This window comes from Ostrea edulis, chromosome 9 (genome assembly GCF_947568905.1).
Source record: "Ostrea edulis chromosome 9, xbOstEdul1.1, whole genome shotgun sequence".
In the NCBI taxonomy this organism is placed as follows: Eukaryota; Metazoa; Mollusca; class Bivalvia; order Ostreida; family Ostreidae; genus Ostrea; species Ostrea edulis.
Window position 1 is genome coordinate 70,910,914 of NC_079172.1, and position 27,956 is coordinate 70,938,869.

Genomic DNA, 27,956 nt, shown 5'->3' on the forward strand with positions numbered 1-27,956 from the left:
TAGAATCTTCATTTATTTTAGGAAAGTACCTCTTCTAGAACAGTTATTGTGAGGTAACCTCAGCGACTTTACTTCTACACAAGACGATGAACGACATAGAAACTATAGATTTTATGTAGATTTCACGAGTGATATGATTTATCACAGAGATGGGGTTTGTTTGAAGGCCTCCTGGCGCAGATAAAATATAAGAGACTTCCGAGTGTTGAACATCTGCGACAACACTGCACAACTTGATTAACGCAGTCATAATGCTTCGTCTGTGTTAAAAACTCTTATACCCGTGGTGAAGATGAAATATAAATAACACGAAGGTAGGGAATTTAAAAGTGCAGATTTTTGGAAGATTATTTCCAGATGGCGGAGAGATGCAGTACAGAAAGAGCGAGGAATTCGGAAATTTAAGGTGAAAAAAATAAAAATTTTATTTCGCATTTAAATGCATCAGGCAGCCATAGTTTTCTGTTATTTTCGCGTATGCGATAAATCTGTGAAATTAAAGATGCCTTGAAAATAACAGAACTATAGTCTTTTCGACGATTGGGAAGGGGCGGGGGGGGGGGTGTTGAAAGTAATATGGCGCGTGTACAGAATCATTATTTTACAATAGCATGGTATTATTTTACATGATCATGGTGTATATCACTTTACAAAATATTATATTTATGGTATCATGGTATGTACTATTTTGCAATATCATGATTTATCAATGGAATAATTCCGTGCTTTGCGGTTGGACAGGATCCGACAACCTAGAAGAAATAGAACGTTGTGTTTCTATGTGTGTGGCTTAGTAAGGATCTTAACATAACATTTGATTTCAACATTGGAGCAAAGATAAATGCGGAATATGATTTTTGTTTTTGGTGATGGAAAGTCGCGGTTTTACTCACTTTTGACTATCTCACACTATACATTTATTGCATGATAGTGAGGGAGATATGAAAATTTATTCACCCAAGAAAAATCATGTTTCCCGAGGGCAACACTCGAGGGGAATATGATTTTTCTTGGGTGCATAAATCTTCATATCTCCCTCACTATCATGCAATAAATTGTTTATTATACCGAAACAACGCAAGACTACAAAAATGTATTTGAAATTGGAGTCGGCTCATCTATTGTATATAGCTGAGATCGCCCAAACGGTCACTGAAAACCGCGCCGTCAACGTATTACGGTAGAAGGTACAAAGACGTCGCCGGCTGTACATATAGGTGAAGTACCACAAATTTAGACTCATGCTTAGCGCTCAGGGCCGTAGCAGTGAGCGCTCTTTAACGTGCCAATGCCTACCACGATACGGGACCTCCGTTTTCAAGGTCACATCTGAAAGACCCGTGATTCTCACTTCTAATTGTCGATCTTTTGGCGAAGGTGCAATCACTACCTACAGTGTATTTGATGCGGCCATGCCACGAGCGCGGCTCAAACTCGCAACCTCCCGGTTACGAAGCGAACGCACTACAACTGAACTAAAGAAAGATGACTTCAATCACGAACTGAAGTAACATTTTCTCACCAGAAGGCGCTTTGCACAAGCTTTACTTACACCTATGTCAATGTTTCTGCATCACGTGATAATATAATCACGTAAGAACGTCATGCAATGCGACAAGCACGTCAAAGAAAACAAATAAATTGATTTATGAAATGAAAAGTGTATGCATATGCAAAGTAAGCGATGGGATATTGAAAGAAATGATAATTATGTACAGTTAATGTGTTTGTTTGGTCAGTATAAGACGTTTAGCACGATGACGAACTGAGTCCACCTTTTCCGTTATTTCGTAGGTTATATTTCTTTTTCTTTTCCGTGTAAAATACAACGTGAAACGTTCAACTCTCTCTAGACACGCGTATGATTGTTCACTTTTATATGGGATTTCGGAGTGTATATTCATTCACGATATAGTCCGAAGTTAATTGTCGATAAATAAAACCGGGATTTGTTGAATTTATTAAAAGCTGCATACACAAAATATTGTATAATGTTGAGAGAGGGGTGCAAGTGAAGCATGCGTACCGCGTTCTCGGGTCAATCGCACAGTCTCGGGACTTTCTGTAGCGGAAAAACAACCTCGAATGTATTACGATAATCGTCATCGTTATATGAAATCAAAATACAACGATAAAAATTTGCTAAAAATGATGTCCCCATAGCAAGTAAAAAATAATCACAGAGTTTAAAACCATGTAATAATCACTAATTAGTGACCTACACGATGGTTGGAAGCGTCCATTTTATACAAATTTCGTATTTCCCGTGAACGTATTTTCTTTACCGAGCTTTCCGGAAAGACTTTAGAGTTACGATTGGTCTACTGGTAAGAACATAGAACCCGATCTAAAGAGGGACGATCGCGCATCGGTAGGTGAGCTCTATATGTAGTCGCCTAATAAACAAAAACTCGCGTCTCTGATCATATTTCGACTACATGTTTCTATCTTGCTGTAGACAAAGATGGCCGACCAGGTAGTTTACTTTTATAGGCTCTAGTAGCTAATTTATACAATCATATAACAATTATTGACAATTTCTCGGTCAATAAGATGTCATCCTCTGGAATCGGTGAATATTGTTCTTCTTATGTAGCTATTGCATCATATTGACCTCTACCAAAAATAATAATAAATAAATAAATAAATAAAATGATAAGCCTAATAATAAATAATAAATAGATCATTCATTGTCCAGAACGACACACTGTTTGAGCAGTTCGCCTTTTCAAGAAGAGTTTTCTATGCAAAACAGTTATCACGACCACACTCTTAACGTTATCTGCACGCCATTGTATAATTTAAGACGTCTGTAGTTCTAATGAGTCAAGTTCTAACAGAATATACGTGTTTGAGATTTTTTTTACTACGCACAAAAATATATTTCATACAATATTGGAACTTTACGGAATAAACAAATCCGTTTTCCTGCAGGATATAATCAACTCTCTTCTCCCACCCACCCCCCTCTCTCTCTCTCTCTCTCTTCTCCTTCCCTCTCTTCATCAATCTTCTCTCTTTATCCTCTCTCCGGATCCTCTCCATCTCTCTTTCTCTTCTCTCTCTCTCCCTTGCACTTTTATGTTTCTTTATGAGAAGAATTTTAAAGACTTTTCTTATACATTCATTTGTAGAACTATAATACATGCATGTCCCGGCTCTGAGTTTGGAAGTTGTAGTTTGAACAAAGTTGAATGTATGCTACTAGTATATTAGCTTAAAGCCCCGTTCACATGCTCTGATTTACTCACGGGATGCAAATTCTGCATATATGCAAAATCTGCACCCGGATGTAAATTTGAGCATGTGAACGCAATTGCGTATATGCAAAAGTAAATATACCTATGTGCAAATATACACCCGGGTGTAAATCTGCACCTACTCAGACCAGATGCAAATTTACTTTTGCATATGTGTATATTTACTCCTAGTGTATCACAGGGACTAAGCCCGTTTTGGGCCCAAACTCTGTGATACCATAAATATAGTCTATATTTGTGGTATCACAGACTTCGGGCCCAAAACGGGCTTAGCCCCTGTGTAGTGTATTTTTCGTCATGTGAACGCACACACCGTATACAACGTCACACTCGAGGAGTCGTCACTGTGGATCACGATGGATCGGCTCCGAAGAGGAGCAAACGCAGTATCACCGAATATGATATCGCTTTTCTCATAAAAAACACCGTAGACATATCTTGATCAATCAAATTTGTCACCGAAGCCTGAAGGTCTGTGTACAGTAAGGAAAAATCCTCCTTCTCAATCGAAAATAATCCGCCATCTTTATCAAACTTTGAGAATCATTGCCATTTGACCCTAATTTGTTAAGTACCATGTGAACGCTTAGCAAATATACTTTTACACATGGGTGCAATTTTTGCATATGTGCAAAATTTGCACCCCGTGAGTAAATCATCGCATGTGAACGGGGTTTTAGTGGTTCTTACGAAACTTAAAATGTAAACTGTTAATTTACTGCAGATAACATTAATAAAAAAAAACCTCATATAGATCATCATTACCCCCCCCCCCCCCCCCCCCCAACACCACCACCAATATACAAAGCCACGTAAAACCAGTGCTTTCACTAAGGAGTTTTATCATTTCTATAGTGAAAAGAAAAAATACGCAGTACATTTATTTTTTTTTTATCTTGTCAATGTTTGTTGTTCTCGATAGTTAATTATGTTTCAAATATTTGAAGTATGTCTCGCTACATGTGTTTTATACGATTTCATAAACACTAATTAATAAGCTTTACGCAGAATATCCAAAAGATGAGAAACTTTGCACGTGTCATACCGTAGGGAATTAGCGACACAATCTTTTAATCTGTAGTCTTCGTTTTTCCGGGAGATTTACCGATTTTAATGGTCTCCTTCAAATATTAAAATCCTACTGTTTCATCCACGTCCTCTGGGCGTTTCTTTCATCCACTGTTACTTGCGATACTGGGTCATTGGGCCAGTCTTTGGCGGATTTTCAGAGATTCCCTCTATTGTGTTGTTGTTGTTAAGTCACGTTTCACTTAGACATAGGTTGTTATTTGTTATTTGCCTGGAAGAGAGAAAAAATGTGAACAGGAACGAAAAACCTGAATCTAATGTCTAAGGTGAGTTGAGCAAATGACTGAAATTACTTTGGATTTAAAAGCTTGTCTTAGCACATATCAAAATTCTCACCCTATTTATTTATATCAACATGTCCCGGAATGACCATGTTAATTAAAACAAATTAAGCTTCACTCTATTTCCCCTAACGTTTTTTCGCTGATTCATTTTTGATGGAAGATTTAGAATTTTGACTGAAGACTTTGTTTTAGCGTGTAGTGTAATTTTGAGAGTTGTTTTAGCGTGTACATGTAGTGTAATTTTGAGAGTTGTTTTCCAGTGGTGTAGTGTAATTTTGAGAGTTGTTTTAGCGTGTAGTGTAATTTTGAGAGTTGTTTTAGCGTGTAGTGTAATTTTGAGAGTTGTTTTCCAGTGGTGTAGTGTAATTTTGAGAGTTGTTTTAGCGTGTAGTGTAATTTTGAGAGTTGTTTTAGCGTGTAGTGTAATTTTGAGAGTTGTTTTCCAGTGGTGTAGTGTAATTTTGAGAGTTGTTTTAGCGTGTAGTGTAATTTTGAGAGTTGTTTTAGCGTGTAGTGTAATTTTGAGAGTTGTTTTCCAGTGGTGTAGTGTAATTTTGAGAGTTGTTTTAGCGGGTAGTGTAATTTTGAGAGTTGTTTTAGCGTGTAGTGTAATTTTGAGAGTTGTTTTCCAGTGGTGTAGTGTAATTTTGAGAGTTGTTTTAGCGTGTAGTGTAATTTTGAGAGTTGTTTTAGCGTGTAGTGTAATTTTGAGAGTTGTTTTAGCGTGTAGTGTAATTTTGAGAGTTGTTTTCCAGTGGTGTAGACAGGAAGGTTGTGAATCCGTCTTTGAATTGGCTAAGTCTGCTTGTTTTTGCGTTTTCCAAATGAAATCATTTCAAATCCGTGACCTCTCTGTCACTGCATTTTCACACTCATGTTTTCCATTGTCCTTAATCACCCCTACCTACTCAACAAACTAGACAGTGATTCCTTATGTTTATATCTGAAATAAAAATGGAAATATATAATCGACATAGAAAAAAAATTGAAATCCATGTTAATTTCCATAACTCCCGCTCGCTGACCTTTGATTTTGCGTGAACTGAGAAATTTACATCCATTTGTAAGTTGTGGGGAAATTAAAATACACTGTAGCTTCAAAGGGTTAGCTCAGAGAAAACAGTGAAAATGTAAAACATTACAAAATCTGATTTGCTGTCTCTAGTCAACCGGCATGAATTGTCACGAGTTCTAAGGGACATTAGGTCGCATTCCGTTGGCTAATGCAATACCCTTTATCATATATATATATATATATATATATATATATATATATATATATATATATTGTCAACACAGTGTGTGCTAGTTTGGTGGGTCTGAATGACAAAATCTTGTTGATGTGAAATATGTCATTTATTAATGTAAATGACAGATAATATGCAATGGTAAATACAACCAATAATAAACAAGATATACATGATGAAACATAACAATCAACATATATTTAATATCCACAATTACATGGCCCACCAAAGATGGGGAACTTTTATATATATATTGGGTCAAATGCTGTCTGACGTGTTTCATACCGATTGTTAAGCCGTTCTTGGCACACTGATTTGACTGCGGATAACTCCGTTTACCTGATCAGGATATGGGGCTCACGGCGGGTGTGACCGGTCAACAGGGGATGCTTACTCCTCCTAGGCACCTGATCCCGCCTCTGGTGTGTCCAGGGGTCCGTGTTTGTCCAACTATCTATTTTGTATTGCTTGTAGGAGTTATGAGATTGATCACTGTTCGTTATCTTCACCTTGCATTTAGATTTATTACGGTAGAATAGCGGTAATGTGACTGATATTTTAAAATATTGAATAGCAGTTTTTGAAATTTTCGTTCATACACTCTCACGTACTTGTCTAATCTCGGCTGAATATATTGGACTGACGCCCTCACCGAATCTCGGAGCAGTCCTTCATAATTCATGTCTGGAAATACTTTTAGCTTCGGCTGGTTCTAGCAATTAATGTGCACTTAGGCGACACTGCTGTTCGCTTCATATAAGTAATTTGACTGTTCAACTAACTCTCTATCACTATTAATTTTGTATTGCTTACCGTGTAGGTATGAAAATCCCAAAATGAAACAGTCACTACATTTTCCGTTTAAATGAAGACTTCCATGGTACAATGTTTTACCTTCTAAAATTGAAGAGTTCCTGTAGTCTGTTTTATCAAATTACTGGTACATAGTATCTCCACATACCTACTCGTACATCGCTAATTCAAAAAACAAATAGGAACTCTTCAAATTCGGGAGATGAAATATTACGCCATGGAAGTGATCATTTGAACGGAAAATTTAGTGATAGTTTATTTTGGAATTTACATACTTCGACGGTAAGTAATGCAGCCTTGATAGTGATACAGAGTTGGTTTAATAGTCAATTAACTCATTTGAAGCGAACAGCAGTGTCACCTAAGTGCACATTAATTGCTAGAACCGGCCGAAGCTGAAAGTAAATTTCTAGACATGAATTATGAAGGACTGCTCCGAGATTTGGTGAAGGCGTCAGTCCAAATATCCAACTGAGCCGAATCTCAGCCGAGATTAATTAGTACTTGTCCATCCTAAACAGATGTTGGCAATGACTGTCACTTCATGATAAACCTGCAGATTTTAGGTGGACATCTAGGTTTCATCTGTAGAAGTTCACGGGTGAGCCACTTCACCTCTGAGCTTTTGTATAGTATATGTACATCCGGTTTGGATGGCGTGTATCACCTATATTTTAAATTGTCCCTTCCATCTTCCTTGTCGTTCATCTGATTTTTTATACAGGCATGTTTGACAATGACCATTATCTGTTATTGTTATATATATATATATATATATATAATATATATATGCTAAATAGAGATATATTGGGTGCCCCTACTGTTTTTGATAGTAGACTCTGGCGTTCAGGCAAACTTAAAAATACACACACACAAGTTAACTTCCAACTTCTCTAGTCTTCCTGATCTGAACGCAAGCACAACCATTTTGAATTTAGTGTTGTTGGTTTCATTGTTACGTACATGTATTCTTACGCGCCATTTTAAAACGTTGGCTAAAGCTTTTTAATGAGAGAAACTACTTGTTTTTAAAACTCTTTAAAAAATAAGAAATGTTTGTTAAACATATATGCCCCCATGGTGAAAATTGGAAAGGGTTATACACAAGCATCATTTAATTGATGGTAGTGCCAAACCAATTCAAGATATTGAGCAGACATTATCTTCCTATGTCCAGAGTAGACTAACCACACATGTACATGTATGACCTGAAAATCAATAGGGGCCATCTGCTCCTTAGGCTGTACCAGTGTATCAAGTTTGGTGTCAATCAAGCAAATAATTCTTCAAATATAGGAGATAATATATTACTGTATCCAGTTTAACCCTTGACCTCGACCATATGAACCCAAATTTTATAAAGGTCATCTACTCCTGATGATGTACCAGTCTACCAAGTTTGATGTCTGTCAAGCAAAGGGTTCTCAAGATATTGAATGGACAGTATATTCCTATGTCCAGTTTGATCATTGACCATGTGACCTCAAAATCAATAGGGGTAATCTACTCCTCACAATGTATCAGTGTACCAAGTTCAGCGTCTGTCAAGAAAAGGTTTCTCAAGATAATGAGCGGACAGCAGTTTCCTATGTTCAGAGCAGGTTGACCCTTGACCTTTTGACCTGAAAATCAGTATAGGTTCTCTTCTACCCGTGACCAACCAACATATGAAATATCATTACGATTAAGTGAATAGTTCTCAAGATATTGAGCGGACAACGTGGTCTACCGACCGACCGACATACCAACCTGCCGACAGAGTTCAAAGCAATATGCTTCTCAGTCCTCTTTGTAGGGGGCATAAAACCATGATTAACTTATAATTCTTTCTCTATGGGGATCAGGGTTAGAAAAACTGACCCCCCCCCCATGTCATAGCAGGTGAGGTACGATAAAATTCCTCCCTGCTCAACTCCCTCAAGAGCCATTAGCGCCGAGCATAAGCCTACATTTTGCAGCGCTTCACCGGCAATGGTGACGTCTCCAAATGAGTGAAATTTTTTCGAGTGGGACGTTAAGCAATATACAATCAATCAATCTTGATGGTGATATCATTGAGAAAATGGATGGAAAACTTTTTCACCAACGAGCGTACACATGGTCATTTCTTAAAGAAATTACGATTGTGCAACTACCAAGTATCCGAACTTGTTTTTCGTCCGATGTACTTTCATAATTTCCTCATTATTGAAGCTTACTTCAGCCTTGTTTGATTGTAGCGTGTACGGAGGGTTCGATTGCCTTCTTTGTGAGAGACCCGCGTGTATTATCTATACATATCGTTTACGGAGGGTTCGATTGCCTTTTGTATGAGAGACCGTGTATTATTAAACCTCAGACAGCTGCCTCATGACGTCATTTGACCGTGGGGAGAAAATCTGTTTCCCGCTTGACGGTCAAAATTAATGTCTATACGCTCTCACATCTAATCAACATTACCTTCCATTCTTAGAATTTGTCAATAATGCGTTCTCCTGGGAACCATTTTCTTAATTAGTGATCTATTAATGATCATAGAATCAATTATCCATATATAGCTAATTCAGCTCCTTTCTTTACTGACCTGGATTTTGGACAATTCACCTGCTGAACAGGTAGTGCTGTCAGTATAACTGAGCCATTCCTAGTAAAAAAAAAAGAAGGGGGGATCCTTATCTTATCCTTCTTCAGCTTTACTGACGCTTTCATCAATAGAAAACTGTATTAATGTTACACTGTTACTATTCCGCACAGTCTTATTTATTATGTCATACTTATATGTGAATCATATTATTGTACAAATCATTGTACGTGTATACGTTAAACCTATTGAATGGTATAGTCCTTGGTAATGAACAATACAGTACAATCCAACAATGTTTGAAACGTGATAATATGAAAAGAAAAACAAACCAAAAACTAAACAAACAAAACAGAAAAAAAAAACCAAACCAAACAAATAAACAAAAACGCGACATCATTTTGTTTAATTCTTGTAAAGAAATACGTTATGTTATTTCCAATCACCAATTATACTTGTCATCGTTGATTACTGTAATAATTATTGCTCTAATAGTTTGAGGGATTGTTCATACTTTATAGCACTAAATTACTCAAGGGCCCTTATTGCTAGGAACGGCTCATATCCAAAATAAGGAGTTCGTTTAATGAATTAAATCTCACATTTCATGTCTGAATTACAACGGACTTGATCTGTAACAAAGAGTTGAATTGTTGTGTTGGAGTCGAAAAAACATTGTCATTCTATGACAAAATAACATATCTTCAATTTTTTGAATGTCATTCATGACCACGTGACCTAGCTGATATGGTCGATCTATTTACATTTTCAATATATTTACATTCACTAAATCTTTTCTCGTATACTTTTTTGTTGAAATTGATATTGCTTTCACCATAGACAATGAATACATGTTTGTTACAAAGGAGTTTTCTAGTTACTAGGGTCTGCGTAATCATTATCAAATATGGAGTGTCTTTGTTATTTTATCAGGTGATGAAGGTAGCTAGCATTGCAGAATAAACATTCATAACCCGAGTATGATTTTTCCGGCAATGCTAGCTACTTTAATCACCTGATAAAACAATAAAGAAAGCATTACTATGATGTCCGGATAGGACCATTTGCAAAATCGTGACTGCGCGTTAGTCACAACACGCCGTCACGCCAACAAACTACGCGCCTTCGCACAGACGATCAACGCGCCTTCGCACAGACAAGCAATGCGCCTTGTTGGCCTGAGAGCGCGAAGGCGCGTTGCTTGTCTGTGCGAAGACGCGTTGCTTGTTGGCGTGAGAGCGCGAAGGCGCGTTGCTTGTTGTCGTGAAAGCGCGAAGGCGCGTTGCTTGTTGTCGTGAGAGCGCAAAGGCGCGTTGCTTGTTGTCGTGTGAGCGCGAAGGCGCGTTGCTTGTCAGCGAGAAGGCGCGTTGCTTGTTGGCGTGAGAGCGCGAAGGCGCGTTGCTTGTTGTCGTGAAAGCGCGAAGGCGCGTTGCTTGTTGTCGTGAGAGCGCAAAGGCGCGTTGCTTGTTGTCGTGTGAGCGCGAAGGCGCATTGCTTGTCAGCGAGAAGGCGCGTTGCTTGTTGGCGTGAGAGCGCGAAGGCGCGTTGCTTGTTGTCGTGAAAGCGCGAAGGCGCGTTGCTTGTTGTCGTGAGAGCGCGAAGGCGCTTTGCTTGTTGTCGTGAAAGCGCGAAGGCGCGTTGCTTGTCTGCGCGAAGCTTGTTGGTGTTAGAGCGCGAAGGTGCGTTGCTTGTTGGCGTGTTGTGACTAACTCAAAGTCACACTTTTGCAAATAGCCCTCCCCGGACACCATACATTACATTGTCTAAATGAATGCGTTGTAGCTGTGAACATTGCGCGTATCAGTCTGTATAAATATAGTGGCCTATTTTAACAGTTAGGCATTTTTACAGAAATGAAAGTAGAATGTAAATATAAAACCTAAATTTTCATTTTGAAAATACAGGATGGTATGACGTGCAGCGCTTCAGGTCGGCATAGTTCATGAAGCGTATCAGCATTATCCAGCAGCGTCGCAGTTCAAATGTAATTCTACGGTCGTTATAATGATCTGGTTTGCCCAGATTACCTATCATTGGGTCAAAGGCTGTTTGACGTGTTTCATATCGATTGTTAGGCCGTTTTGGCACACTGATTTTGACTACGGATTACTCCGTTTACCTGATCAAAATATAGGGCTCACGGTGAGTGTGACCGGTCGACAGGGGATGCTTACTCCTCCTAAAATTTATTTCTGAAGTATATCGATTATGCAGATGTCTGTAGATTACCTTAGTTGTACAGTGTGTCTGATATTACGGGGTCTGTAGATTACCTTAGTTATACGGTGTGTCTGATATTACGGAGTCTGTAGATTACCTTAGTTATATAGTCATCAACCATTCTCTTAATTGTAATCTGCAATTCTAGAAGGCGTCAGTGGCGGATTTAAGGGGGGGGGGGGGGGGGGGCGTAGCCGGCGTGCGTAGCCCCCCCCTAGAGTTTTCAAATTTAAGGTAAATCGTGGTATCTTGTTTAGAAAAATGTACTAAACAATGTAAGAGGCAATAATCTCTTCCACTCCTGGAGAAATAAATGACAAAATCTTTTGATTTCTTGAATTACTTTATTGGGAGAACTTGTTTTTTCCAAAACCCCTTAACATTTGCGTAATTTTATTAATTTCAACTTTTAAAAAATGATGGTAAATAGAACAAATGACTAAATAGGAGACATATATTTCAAGCCCTACAAAATTTGTAAAATCCAGGAGCTTCGCCCTGAACCCACTGCCTCATAAAGTGGCGTCCCCCGTAACCGCAATTCCTGGATCCGCCCCCTGGGCGTGTATATATCATAAATGATATATATATATATATATATATATATATATATATATATATATTGTAATTGATAGGTTTATATTGTATTAGGATTGGTTATTTTCTAATGAATAAATCCAGATAGATAGTTATACTTTCATGCAAAATACTTCAGCCTGGCCGAGAACGGTTTGAAAATAAATCGTAATTTTTCCCCGTGGGATTAAAACCACACTCTCCGGGGTTGTGGTGTGATTGTATATCTATTAAACAACGATAGACATTGCTTGACAACGGATGATATTACGAATATCATCAAGTTGATGCGCGTACGGTTCGCAGTAGATTTTTTATTTAGAAAAATGTCATTTGAGCGTGTGAAATAGATGCGACCTGGAGTGCATTACGGTGACACATTATAAGTGCAAACGATTGATTATAAGAAACAAACGAATTGTTTAAATACCCCTCATACGTTGATGACAGTTTCGATTTATATATCATTAATAATTTAAAAAAACCAAATAGTGCATGTTGTTAACATTGTAAATATGACCATTGTCAGCTAAGGCGCAGCCGAGGTTGACAATGGTTTAGGAGGTGGGTAGATCCTCAGGTGACTTATCAATATTAATGGTTAAAAGTGGAAAAACTGTATTAATTTCCACTCAATATAGTTTAATCTAACCAATAACCAAAGAAAATGTGTATGTTGCCACCCTTTTAAAGATGTCAGACATACAAAAACAGAAGCATATATCAACATAAAAAAAATCGCACATTTTCGTTAAATAGAATGATGAAAATTATTAAAAAAAACTTGTTCAAATGACAAATTTTAAATGTCAACAGTTTAAGAAATCTGATTATTCATAGATATATAAAAATTAATTGTTGATATTAGTGAAATCATTGTCATAGACATGCAGTAGAGGAAATTCCAGCATAGGAGTTATTGCCCTTGACAACATTTTTAAAATTATAAATAATTGATTATCTATGGAAAATAAAAACTTTTTCAGTATCAAAAGTTTACCAGATTTTTTATTTTATTCAGTAAATAAAATTCCTGTGAAAGTTATATTTCAATCATGCGAAAAATTTGATTAAATAAAGATTTTGCAAAAACCTATGACATCACATGAGGATCAATCAACCTTAACTACATGCTCTATTTATATATAATATTATTCCTCGCCGTGACTTCTCGCATTCTTTAAACTTAAAGTACCCAATTTTACCAGATATCTACGGGATTTGAACATTAATCTTGCTTTGACTCAGACGGGGAAAATCTACAGGAATTTTTTTTAAAAAAGTCTACCTCACACAAGCTGTATATTTCAATTTTCGGAGATTTTTACATAGATTAAACAAAGCTAAGAGGATCGCCATGAAAGAAAATAAACCTTGTGTATTTCACATTCTCTGTTCTATTTAAAGCGTTCTTGAAAACGAAATCGATTTCGAACGATTTATAATATTAGTAAATGTGTGTATGGTTTCAGGACTGAGTGCACCCTGGACGACCCTGCAACATCCCCTAGGTAAGGCATCGGCGGAAGTCAAATATCGAGTCTCTTCTAATATATATTGTATATTCATCAGCAGTCATACAATGAATTGGGGAAACATCAAATTGACAACATTGGGGAAATTCTAAAGCAGCACTAACACGAGGTATCCTCTTCAGCACATATTGAAATGCATGTCTGCAACACTCAGCCATGTCCTCCGTGCACTTTGAACACCAGATTAACACAGAAACTCGAGTTTATTTTGAACCGGAATGAACCCCGATGCAGCTAAAAAAAAAAACCTATATAATTTACAAAAATTTCATTTTCTTTCGCACCGTTTGATCATCAAGTCCCGTTTCGAGCGGCCTATTATTAGTGATTTGTTTACACCAGAAAATTCCAAAAAATTCGTACTCCTACAATGGGGTACTTATCTGCTCCTCAGCATAGTACATGTACTACGATACTGAGGTGTATAGTACAAATACTACGATACTATGATGTATACTATATAGTACAAATACTACGATACTATGATGTATACTATATAGTACAAATACTACGATACTATATAGTGTATACTGTATAGTACAAATACTACGATACTATATAGAGTATACTGTATAGTACAAATACTACGATACTATATGATGTATACTATATAGTACAAATACTACGATACTATATAGAGTATACTGTATAGTACAAATACTACGATACTATGATGTATACTGTATAGTACAAATACTACGATACTATATGATGTGTACTGTATAGTACAAATACTACAATACTATGATGTATACTGTATAGTACAAATACTACGATACTATGATGTATACTGTATAGTACAAATACTACGATACTATGATGTATACTATATAGTACAAATACTACGATACTATATAGTGTATTCTGTATAGTACAAATACTACGATACTATGATGTATACTATATAGTACAAATACTACGATACTATATAGTGTATACTGTATAGTATAAATACTACGATACTATATGATGTATACTGTATAGTACAAATACTACGATACTATATAGTGTATACTGTATAGTACAAATACTACGATACTATATAGTGTGTACTGTATAGTACAAATACTACGATACTATATAGTGTATACTGTATAGTACAAATACTACGATACTATATAGTGTATACTGTATAGTACAAATACTACGATACTATGATGTGTATACTGTATAGTACAAATACTACGATACTATGATGTATACTATATAGTACAAATACTACGATACTATGATGTGTACTGTATAGTACAAATACTACGATACTGTGATGTGTACTGTATAGTACAAATACTACGATACTATATAGTGTATACTGTATAGTACAAATACTACGATACTATATAGTGTATACTGTATAGTACAAATACTACGATACTATGATGTATACTATATAGTACAAATACTATGATACTATATAGAGTATACTGTATAGTACAAATACTACGATACTATATAGAGTATACTGTATAGTACAAATACTACGATACTATATAGTGTATACTGTATAGTACAAATACTACGATACTATATGATGTATACTATATAGTACAAATACTACGATACTATACAGAGTATACTGTATAGTACAAATACTACGATAGTATGATGTGTACTGTATAGTACAAATACTACGATACTATATAGTGTATACTGTATAGTACAAATACTACGATACTATATAGTGTATACTGTATAGTACAAATACTACGATACTATGATGTATACTGTATAGTACAAATACTACGATACTATGATGTGTACTGTATAGTACAAATACTACGATACTATATGATGTATACTATATAGTACAAATACTACGATACTATGATGTGTACTGTATAGTACAAATACTACGATACTATGATGTATACTATATAGTACAAATACTACGATACTATGATGTATACTGTATAGTACAAATACTACGATACTATGATGTATACTATATAGTACAAATACTACGATAGTATATAGTGTATACTGTATAGTACAAATACTACGATACTATATGATGTGTACTGTATAGTACAAATACTACGATACTATGATGTATACTGTATAGTACAAATACTACAATACTATGATGTATACTATATAGTACAAATACTACGATAGTATATAGTGTATACTGTATAGTACAAATACTACGATACTATATGATGTATACTGTATAGTACAAATACTACGATACTATGATGTATACTATATAGTACAAATACTACGATACTATATAGTGTATACTGTATAGTACAAATACTACGATACTATATAGTGTATACTGTATAGTACAAATACTACGATACTATATGATGTATACTATATAGTACAAATACTACGATACTATGATGTGTACTGTATAGTACAAATACTACGATACTATGATGTATACTATATAGTACAAATACTACGATACTATATGATGTATACTATATAGTACAAATACTACGATACTATGATGTATACTGTATAGTACAAATACTACGATACTATGATGTATACTATATAGTACAAATACTACGATAGTATATAGTGTATACTGTATAGTACAAATACTACGATACTATATGATGTATACTGTATAGTACAAATACTACGATACTATGATGTATACTATATAGTACAAATACTACGATACTATATAGTGTATACTGTATAGTACAAATACTACGATACTATATAGTGTATACTGTATAGTACAAATACTACGATACTATGATGTATACTATATAGTACAAATACTACGATACTATATAGTGTATACTGTATAGTACAAATACTACGATACTATATGATGTATACTGTATAGTACAAATACTACGATACTATATGATGTATACTGTATAGTACAAATACTACGATACTATATAGTGTATACTGTATAGTACAAATACTACGATACTATATGATGTATACTATATAGTACAAATACTACGATACTATATAGTGTATACTGTATAGTACAAATACTACGATACTATATAGTGTATACTGTATAGTACAAATACTACGATACTATGATGTATACTATATAGTACAAATAATACGATACTATGATGTGTACTGTATAGTACAAATACTACGATACTATATAGTGTGTACTGTATAGTACAAATACTACGATAATATATGATGTGTACTGTATAGTACAAATACTACGATACTATATAGTGTATACTGTATAGTACAAATACTACGATACTATATGATGTATACTGTATAGTACAAATACTACGATACTATGATGTATACTATATAGTACAAATACTACGATACTATATAGTGTATACTGTATAGTACAAATACTACGATACTATATAGTGTATACTGTATAGTACAAATACTACGATACTATGATGTATACTATATAGTACAAATACTACGATTCTATATAGTGTATACTGTATAGTACAAATACTACGATACTATATGATGTATACTGTATAGTACAAAAACTACGATACTATATAGTGTATACTGTATAGTACAAATACTACGATACTATATAGTGTATACTGTATAGTACAAATACTACGATACTATATGATGTATACTGTATAGTACAAATACTACGATACTATATAGTGTATACTGTATAGTACAAATACTACGATACTATATAGTGTATACTGTATAGTACAAATACTACGATACTATATGATGTATACTATATAGTACAAATACTACGATACTATGATGTGTACTGTATAGTACAAATACTACGATACTATGATGTATACTATATAGTACAAATACTACGATACTATATAGTGTATACTGTATAGTACAAATACTACGATACTATGATGTATACTGTATAGTACAAATACTACGATACTATGATGTATACTATATAGTACAAATACTACGATACTATATGATGTATACTATATAGTACAAATACTACGATACTATATAGAGTATACTGTATAGTACAAATACTACGATACTATATGATGTATACTGTATAGTACAAATACTACGATACTATGATGTATACTGTATAGTACAAATACTACGATACTATGATGTATACTATATAGTACAAATACTACGATACTATATGGTGTATACTGTATAGTACAAATACTACGATACTATGATGTATACTGTATAGTACAAATACTACGATACTATATGATGTATACTATATAGTACAAATACTACGATACTATATAGAGTATACTGTATAGTACAAATACTACGATACTATATAGTGTATACTGTATAGTACAAATACTACGATACTATGATGTATACTGTATAGTACAAATACTACGATAGTATGATGTGTACTGTATAGTACAAATACTACGATACTATATAGTGTATACTGTATAGTACAAATACTACGATACTATATGATGTGTACTGTATAGTACAAATACTACGATACTATGATGTATACTATATAGTACAAATACTACGATACTATGATGTATACTGTATAGTACAAATACTACGATACTATATAGTGTATACTGTATAGTACAAATACTACGATACTATGATGTATACTATATAGTACAAATACTACGATACTATGATGTATACTATATAGTACAAATACTACGATACTATGATGTATACTATATAGTACAAATACTACGATACTATATGGTGTATACTGTATAGTACAAATACTACGATACTATGATGTATACTATATAGTACAAATACTACGATACTATGATGTGTACTGTATAGTACAAATACTACGATACTATATAGTGTATACTGTATAGTACAAATACTACGATACTATATAGTGTATACTGTATAGTACAAATACTACGATACTATGATGTATACTATATAGTACAAATACTACGATACTATATAGTGTATACTGTATAGTACAAATACTACGATACTATGATGTATACTATATAGTACAAATACTACGATACTATGATGTATACTATATAGTACAAATACTACGATACTATATAGTGTATACTGTATAGTACAAATACTACGATACTATGATGTATACTATATAGTACAAATACTACGATACTATGATGTGTACTGTATAGTACAAATACTACGATACTATGATGTATACTATATAGTACAAATACTACGATAGTATGATGTGTACTGTATAGTACAAATACTACGATACTATATGATGTATACTATATAGTACAAATACTACGATACTATATAGTGTATACTGTATAGTACAAATACTACGATACTATGATGTATACTATATAGTACAAATACTACGATACTATGATGTATACTATATAGTACAAATACTACGATAGTATGATGTGTACTGTATAGTACAAATACTACGATACTATATGATGTATACTATATAGTACAAATACTACGATACTATATAGTGTATACTGTATAGTACAAATACTACGATACTATGATGTGTATACTGTATAGTACAAATACTACGATACTATATAGTGTATACTGTATAGTACAAATACTACGATACTATGATGTATACTGTATAGTACAAATACTACGATACTATATGATGTATACTGTATAGTACAAATACTACGATACTATATAGTGTATACTGTATAGTACAAATACTACGATACTATGATGTGTACTGTATAGTACAAATACTACGATACTATATAGTGTATACTGTATAGTACAAATACTACGATACTATGATGTATACTGTATAGTACAAATACTACGATACTATATAGTGTACTGTATAGTACAAATACTATGATACTATATAGTGTATACTGTATAGTACAAATACTACGATACTATGATGTATACTATATAGTACAAATACTACGATACTATATAGTGTATACTGTATAGTACAAATACTACGATACTATGATGTATACTATATAGTACAAATACTACGATACTATGATGTATACTATATAGTACAAATACTACGATACTATATAGTGTATACTGTATAGTACAAATACTACGATAGTATATGGTGTATACTGTATAGTACAAATACTACGATACTATATAGAGTATACTGTATAGTACAAATACTACGATACTATATAGTGTATACTGTATAGTACAAATACTACGATACTATGATGTATACTGTATAGTACAAATACTACGATACTATGATGTATACTGTATAGTACAAATACTACGATACTATGATGTGTACTGTATAGTACAAATACTACGATACTATATAGTGTATACTGTATAGTACAAATACTACGATACTATGATGTATACTATATAGTACAAATACTACGATACTATATAGTGTATACTGTATAGTACAAATACTACGATACTATATAGTGTATACTGTATAGTACAAATACTACGATACTATGATGTATACTATATAGTACAAATACTACGATACTATATAGTGTATACTGTATAGTACAAATACTACGATACTATATGATGTGTACTGTATAGTACAAATACTACGATACTATATGATGTGTACTGTATAGTACAAATACTACGATACTATGATGTATACTATATAGTACAAATACTACGATACTATGATGTATACTATATAGTACAAATACTACGATACTATATGGTGTATACTGTATAGTACAAATACTACGATACTATGATGTATACTATATAGTACAAATACTACGATACTATGATGTATACTATATAGTACAAATACTACGATACTATGATGTATACTGTATAGTACAAATACTACGATAGTATGATGTATACTATATAGTACAAATACTACGATACTATATGGTGTATACTGTATAGTACAAATACTACGATACTATGATGTGTACTGTATAGTACAAATACTACGATACTATGATGTATTCTATATAGTACAAATACTACGATACTATGATGTATACTATATAGTACAAATACTACGATACTATATGGTGTATACTGTATAGTACAAATACTACGATACTATGATGTATACTATATAGTACAAATACTACGATACTATATAGTGTATACTATATAGTACAAATACTACGATACTATATGGTGTATACTGTATAGTACAAATACTACGATACTATGATATATACTATATAGTACAAATACTACGATACTATGATGTATACTATATAGTACAAATACTACGATACTATATGGTGTATACTGTATAGTACAAATACTACGATACTATGATGTATACTATATAGTACAAATACTACGATACTATATAGTGTATACTGTATAGTACAAATACTACGATACTATGATGTATACTGTATAGTACAAATACTACGATACTATATAGTGTATACTGTATAGTACAAATACTACGATACTATATGATGTGTACTATATAGTACAAATACTACGATACTATGATGTATACTATATAGTACAAATACTACGATACTATATAGTGTATACTGTATAGTACAAATACTACGATACTATATAGTGTATACTGTATAGTACAAATACTACGATACTATGATGTATACTATATAGTACAAATAATACGATACTATGATGTGTACTGTATAGTACAAATACTACGATACTATATAGTGTGTACTGTATAGTACAAATACTACGATAATATATGATGTGTACTGTATAGTACAAATACTACGATACTATATAGTGTATACTGTATAGTACAAATACTACGATACTATATGATGTATACTGTATAGTACAAATACTACGATACTATGATGTATACTATATAGTACAAATACTACGATACTATATAGTGTATACTGTATAGTACAAATACTACGATACTATATAGTGTATACTGTATAGTACAAATACTACGATACTATGATGTATACTATATAGTACAAATACTACGATACTATATAGTGTATACTGTATAGTACAAATACTACGATACTATATGATGTATACTGTATAGTACAAAAACTACGATACTATATAGTGTATACTGTATAGTACAAATACTACGATACTATATAGTGTATACTGTATAGTACAAATACTACGATACTATATGATGTATACTGTATAGTACAAATACTACGATACTATATAGTGTATACTGTATAGTACAAATACTACGATACTATATAGTGTATACTGTATAGTACAAATACTACGATACTATATGATGTATACTATATAGTACAAATACTACGATACTATGATGTGTACTGTATAGTACAAATACTACGATACTATGATGTATACTATATAGTACAAATACTACGATACTATATAGTGTATACTGTATAGTACAAATACTACGATACTATGATGTATACTGTATAGTACAAATACTACGATACTATGATGTATACTATATAGTACAAATACTACGATACTATATGATGTATACTATATAGTACAAATACTACGATACTATATAGAGTATACTGTATAGTACAAATACTACGATACTATATGATGTATACTGTATAGTACAAATACTACGATACTATGATGTATACTGTATAGTACAAATACTACGATACTATGATGTATACTATATAGTACAAATACTACGATACTATAAGGTGTATACTGTATAGTACAAATACTACGATACTATGATGTATACTGTATAGTACAAATACTACGATACTATATGATGTATACTATATAGTACAAATACTACGATACTATATAGAGTATACTGTATAGTACAAATACTACGATACTATATAGTGTATACTGTATAGTACAAATACTACGATACTATGATGTATACTGTATAGTACAAATACTACGATAGTATGATGTGTACTGTATAGTACAAATACTACGATACTATATAGTGTATACTGTATAGTACAAATACTACGATACTATATGATGTGTACTGTATAGTACAAATACTACGATACTATGATGTATACTATATAGTACAAATACTACGATACTATGATGTATACTGTATAGTACAAATACTACGATACTATATAGTGTATACTGTATAGTACAAATACTACGATACTATGATGTATACTATATAGTACAAATACTACGATACTATGATGTATACTATATAGTACAAATACTACGATACTATGATGTATACTATATAGTACAAATACTACGATACTATATGGTGTATACTGTATAGTACAAATACTACGATACTATGATGTATACTATATAGTACAAATACTACGATACTATGATGTGTACTGTATAGTACAAATACTACGATACTATATAGTGTATACTGTATAGTACAAATACTACGATACTATATAGTGTATACTGTATAGTACAAATACTACGATACTATGATGTATACTATATAGTACAAATACTACGATACTATATAGTGTATACTGTATAGTACAAATACTACGATACTATGATGTATACTATATAGTACAAATACTACGATACTATGATGTATACTATATAGTACAAATACTACGATACTATATAGTGTATACTGTATAGTACAAATACTACGATAGTATATGGTGTATACTGTATAGTACAAATACTACGATACTATATAGAGTATACTGTATAGTACAAATACTACGATACTATATAGTGTATACTGTATAGTACAAATACTACGATACTATGATGTATACTGTATAGTACAAATACTACGATACTATGATGTATACTGTATAGTACAAATACTACGATACTATATAGTGTATACTGTATAGTACAAATACTACGATACTATGATGTGTACTGTATAGTACAAATACTACGATACTATATAGTGTATACTGTATAGTACAAATACTACGATACTATGATGTATACTATATAGTACAAATACTACGATACTATATAGTGTATACTGTATAGTACAAATACTACGATACTATATAGTGTATACTGTATAGTACAAATACTACGATACTATGATGTATACTATATAGTACAAATACTACGATACTATATAGTGTATACTGTATAGTACAAATACTACGATACTATATGATGTGTACTGTATAGTACAAATACTACGATACTATATGATGTGTACTGTATAGTACAAATACTACGATACTATGATGTATACTATATAGTACAAATACTACGATACTATGATGTATACTATATAGTACAAATACTACGATACTATATGGTGTATACTGTATAGTACAAATACTACGATACTATGATGTATACTATATAGTACAAATACTACGATACTATGATGTATACTATATAGTACAAATACTACGATACTATGATGTATACTGTATAGTACAAATACTACGATAGTATGATGTATACTATATAGTACAAATACTACGATACTATATGGTGTATACTGTATAGTACAAATACTACGATACTATGATGTGTACTGTATAGTACAAATACTACGATACTATGATGTATTCTATATAGTACAAATACTACGATACTATGATGTATACTATATAGTACAAATACTACGATACTATATGGTGTATACTGTATAGTACAAATACTACGATACTATGATGTATACTATATAGTACAAATACTACGATACTATATAGTGTATACTATATAGTACAAATACTACGATACTATATGGTGTATACTGTATAGTACAAATACTACGATACTATGATATATACTATATAGTACAAATACTACGATACTATGATGTATACTATATAGTACAAATACTACGATACTATATGGTGTATACTGTATAGTACAAATACTACGATACTATGATGTATACTATATAGTACAAATACTACGATACTATATAGTGTATACTGTATAGTACAAATACTACGATACTATGATGTATACTGTATAGTACAAATACTACGATACTATATAGTGTATACTGTATAGTACAAATACTACGATACTATATGATGTGTACTATATAGTACAAATACTACGATACTATGATGTATACTATATAGTACAAATACTACGATACTATGATGTATACTATATAGTACAAATACTACGATACTATATGGTGTATACTGTATAGTACAAATACTACGATACTATATAGAGTATACTGTATAGTACAAATACTACGATAGTATGATGTGTACTGTATAGTACAAATACTACGATACTATGATGTATACTATATAGTACAAATACTACGATAGTATATAGTGTATACTATATAGTACAAATACTACGATACTATGATGTGTACTGTATAGTACAAATACTACGATACTATGATGTGTATACTATATAGTACAAATACTACGATACTATATAGTGTGTATTGTATAGTACAAATACTACGATACTATGATGTGTACTATATAGTACAAATACTACGATACTATGATGTGTACTGTATAGTACAAATACTACGATACTATATGATGTATATACTGTATAGTACAAATACTACGGTAGTATGATGTGTACTGTATAGTACAAATACTACGATACTATATAGTGTATACTGTATAGTACAAATACTACGATACTATGATGTATACTATATAGTACAAATACTACGATACTATATAGTGTATACTGTATAGTACAAATACTACGATACTATGATGTATACTGTATAGTACAAATACTACGATACTATATAGTGTATACTGTATAGTACAAATACTACGATACTATATGATGTGTACTGTATAGTACAAATACTACGAGACTATATAGTGTATACTGTATAGTACAAATACTACGATACTATGATGTGTATACTATATAGTACAAATACTACGATACTATGATGTATACTGTATAGTACAAATACTACGATACTATGGTACTATAACTATTAGGATACTACGTATGAGGACAAAAACTACAAACCATTTTTTTTCTCTTAACACAGAATTGATAAAAAAAAATATTGCAACATCATTCCGTGTTCTTGATTGTTAAGAGGATTAATTTTTTTTTCTACAAATATGAATAAAGGGTTCCATTGTGAACTCCGTCATTTGATTCCTGCAGTTTTCATCACGCATGCGTAATTTATATGTCGTGCATTTAATACGTGACATGATCTATGTGAATCATTTTTGTTTTATTAGATCAAGATAACGGTCGATTCCACTGGGCCCTGAATGCAGGTATCTCGCCAAGACGGGAGACAGACAAATATACACTCAGACCCTGAAACTGACTTCAAAGGAGATTCCTCCTCTCCTGGTGGGATCCGGTGTGTTCTATAATCAGTGACGAAAGAGGAGTTTTAATCATTCTTAATTTAGTGAGATACCAGTTAACAGGTACGAGTTGCTGAGAGAAAAAAATCTGATTGGACTATCATAATAAATGACAGTTCGTTCTACATCAAACTTTGGCTGCGAAACAACATTCGTTAAAAATTGATGATTCTAATGAAGGATAAATGAGAATTTCCAGTGACGGAAGGTCTTGATAATATAAACACGGTATTCATTCTACAGAATACGTTTGTCCTTTACGTCTCAAGGAGCTGAGAAGGATTTTTCAAGCTGCTCTTTGCAGAAGCTGTCATAATTGGCAACGACCGACATTTTTATTGAACGGTGTCAAAATTGCAGTTAAAGGGCAGCATCGCTACTGTATAACATCCTTGGGTATTAATATCATTACGCCGAAGGTGTTCAACTCCCCCAAATAAAACTCCTGTTTGGTATCAAATTGTGCTGGTGTAAAGACGGTGATTTTTCGTCTAAAGATCCTGGGAATGATTAATATATTATGGCATCTCGGCATATCTCCTTACTTATCAGGAAAGCCAGTGTTTAAGATTAAATTGCCATTTAATATAACGCTTATTGCTTTTTTGTCAGCAATTAATGATATGAAATTTGTTGAACATTACATTTTTTGTGTGGAGGAGATTTAAGTGATAAAGAAGATAAAACTTGTGTCAACGACATTTCGTACCGGAAGGGTTCGTATTTTACCATCTCTTTTTTATTTCCGTCCCCCGTTGTCTGAATGTATAATTTGGATGTGATGTTGCTGAACATTCACAATGACACCACGTCACCGGACACGACAGTATTGTGTAACGATACCCGCCCTCGTGGAGTATTATACAGAAGTGATTTCCGTATACCAGTTATTGTGATATTATCATGTGTCTTTGGACTGACAATCTTTGGAAACCTCCTCGTCATCAAAACAGTGGTAAAACGTCATCAATACAAACAAAGAACTAACGTATTCGTCATCTCCTTGGCCGTTGCAGATCTCTCTGTCGCCCTGTTTGTGATGAGTTTCTCTATTTTACAACAATTCAGTGATTTTGATTGGCTGCATCACAATGTGACGTACCTTGTATACTGGGGGTTTGACGTCATGTTCACCACCACATCGATTTTACATCTGACGTGCATGACGGTGGACCGTTACGTTGCCGTGACTCAGCCCTTTCGATATTTTAAAATTATGCGGAAGAAACGGGTGTCCTTCCTGCTTTTTCTGTGCTGGTCCCTGCCATTGGTGATATCTCTCAGTTTGATGATGATCAAATATGGACAGTTAAGCGTCCCGCCAGAGAACTGTCAAATTACGAACATTCTGAAAGTGAACGCTCTCTACGCCATCCTTGCATCACTCGCTTCGTTTTATTTACCATCCATTTTCATGATTATTTGTAACGTAAAAATCTTCAGATTCATAAAAAACAGAGGTAAGAAACTTCACGAGCTTACCTCAAACTACGTGAAAGACGTTCACAGGGAGCAACAAATGCAAAAGGAAGTACGCGTGGCGCGGACGATCGCTATCCTTCTCGGTTGCTTCCTGGTCTGCTGGCTTCCGTTTTTCACCGTTAACATTTTGGAACCATTCTTTGAGAACAAGTTACATGAAGGAGCCTGGGTAGCGATCACGTGGTTGGGGTACGTCAATTCTACAGTCAACCCTTATTTGTACTATTATTTAAATCGAAAGTCTAAGGAGAAAAAACAGAGTGAGTCTTTAAAGTTCTTGAAGAGTAAAATGCATCTTCTGGATATCATTCAGCCCCGGAGAAAGGTTTATTCGTTACCAAATGATGTGAATTGTAACACTCGGTTGTAAGTTGACATGAACAATAAAATATGATGCACAGTATAATTCCTGTGGTTTGTCAGTGTACCAAATTTAACGTATATAGTCAAAAAGCAAATTTTTTTGTGACTTTTCTTCGTTAGAGAGCGTATCCTATTAGTAAATATGGTAAAACTTTATTTTAAAAAAAATATGTACATTCACCAATACGTTGTCAATGATAATCCTTGTACGTTCTTATAAAGTAACTCGCGCTTACGTCACAAAAAGTTTGCCATATACGGGGGTTTATATGGGAGCGTAAAAGTTTTTATCACATGTTTACTACTTTATCCAGATGATATCGCCCATTGCATAAATTTTAAAATTATTACACTATGTTTTTCTACGCCGTTTGGGACGTCACAAACAAACGCCAATTTTTGTTTACAAAAATCCCAACAATATAGTACTATAATTCCAATGTTATTTATTACAGTTGTTTTGATTGG

General features: G+C 33.1%; 1 protein-coding gene across 2 annotated transcripts; it reads left to right on the forward strand.

The window, feature by feature from the left end:
* Positions 1–27,528, forward strand: LOC125659582 (dopamine D2-like receptor). 2 transcript variants are annotated; one of them, XM_048891300.2, is made up of 3 exons: positions 1–406; positions 13,522–13,560; positions 25,509–27,528. In XM_048891300.2, the coding sequence occupies exon 3, from the start codon at positions 26,407–26,409 to the stop codon at positions 27,493–27,495; it is 1,089 nt and encodes a 362-aa protein (XP_048747257.2). In that variant the 5' UTR covers positions 1–406; positions 13,522–13,560; positions 25,509–26,406; the 3' UTR covers positions 27,496–27,528. The 2 variants fall into 2 exon arrangements, 1 of the variants encoding a protein (XP_048747257.2); XR_008798864.1 differs by lacking the exon at positions 13,522–13,560.
* The last annotated feature ends 428 nt before the right edge of the window (positions 27,529–27,956 follow it).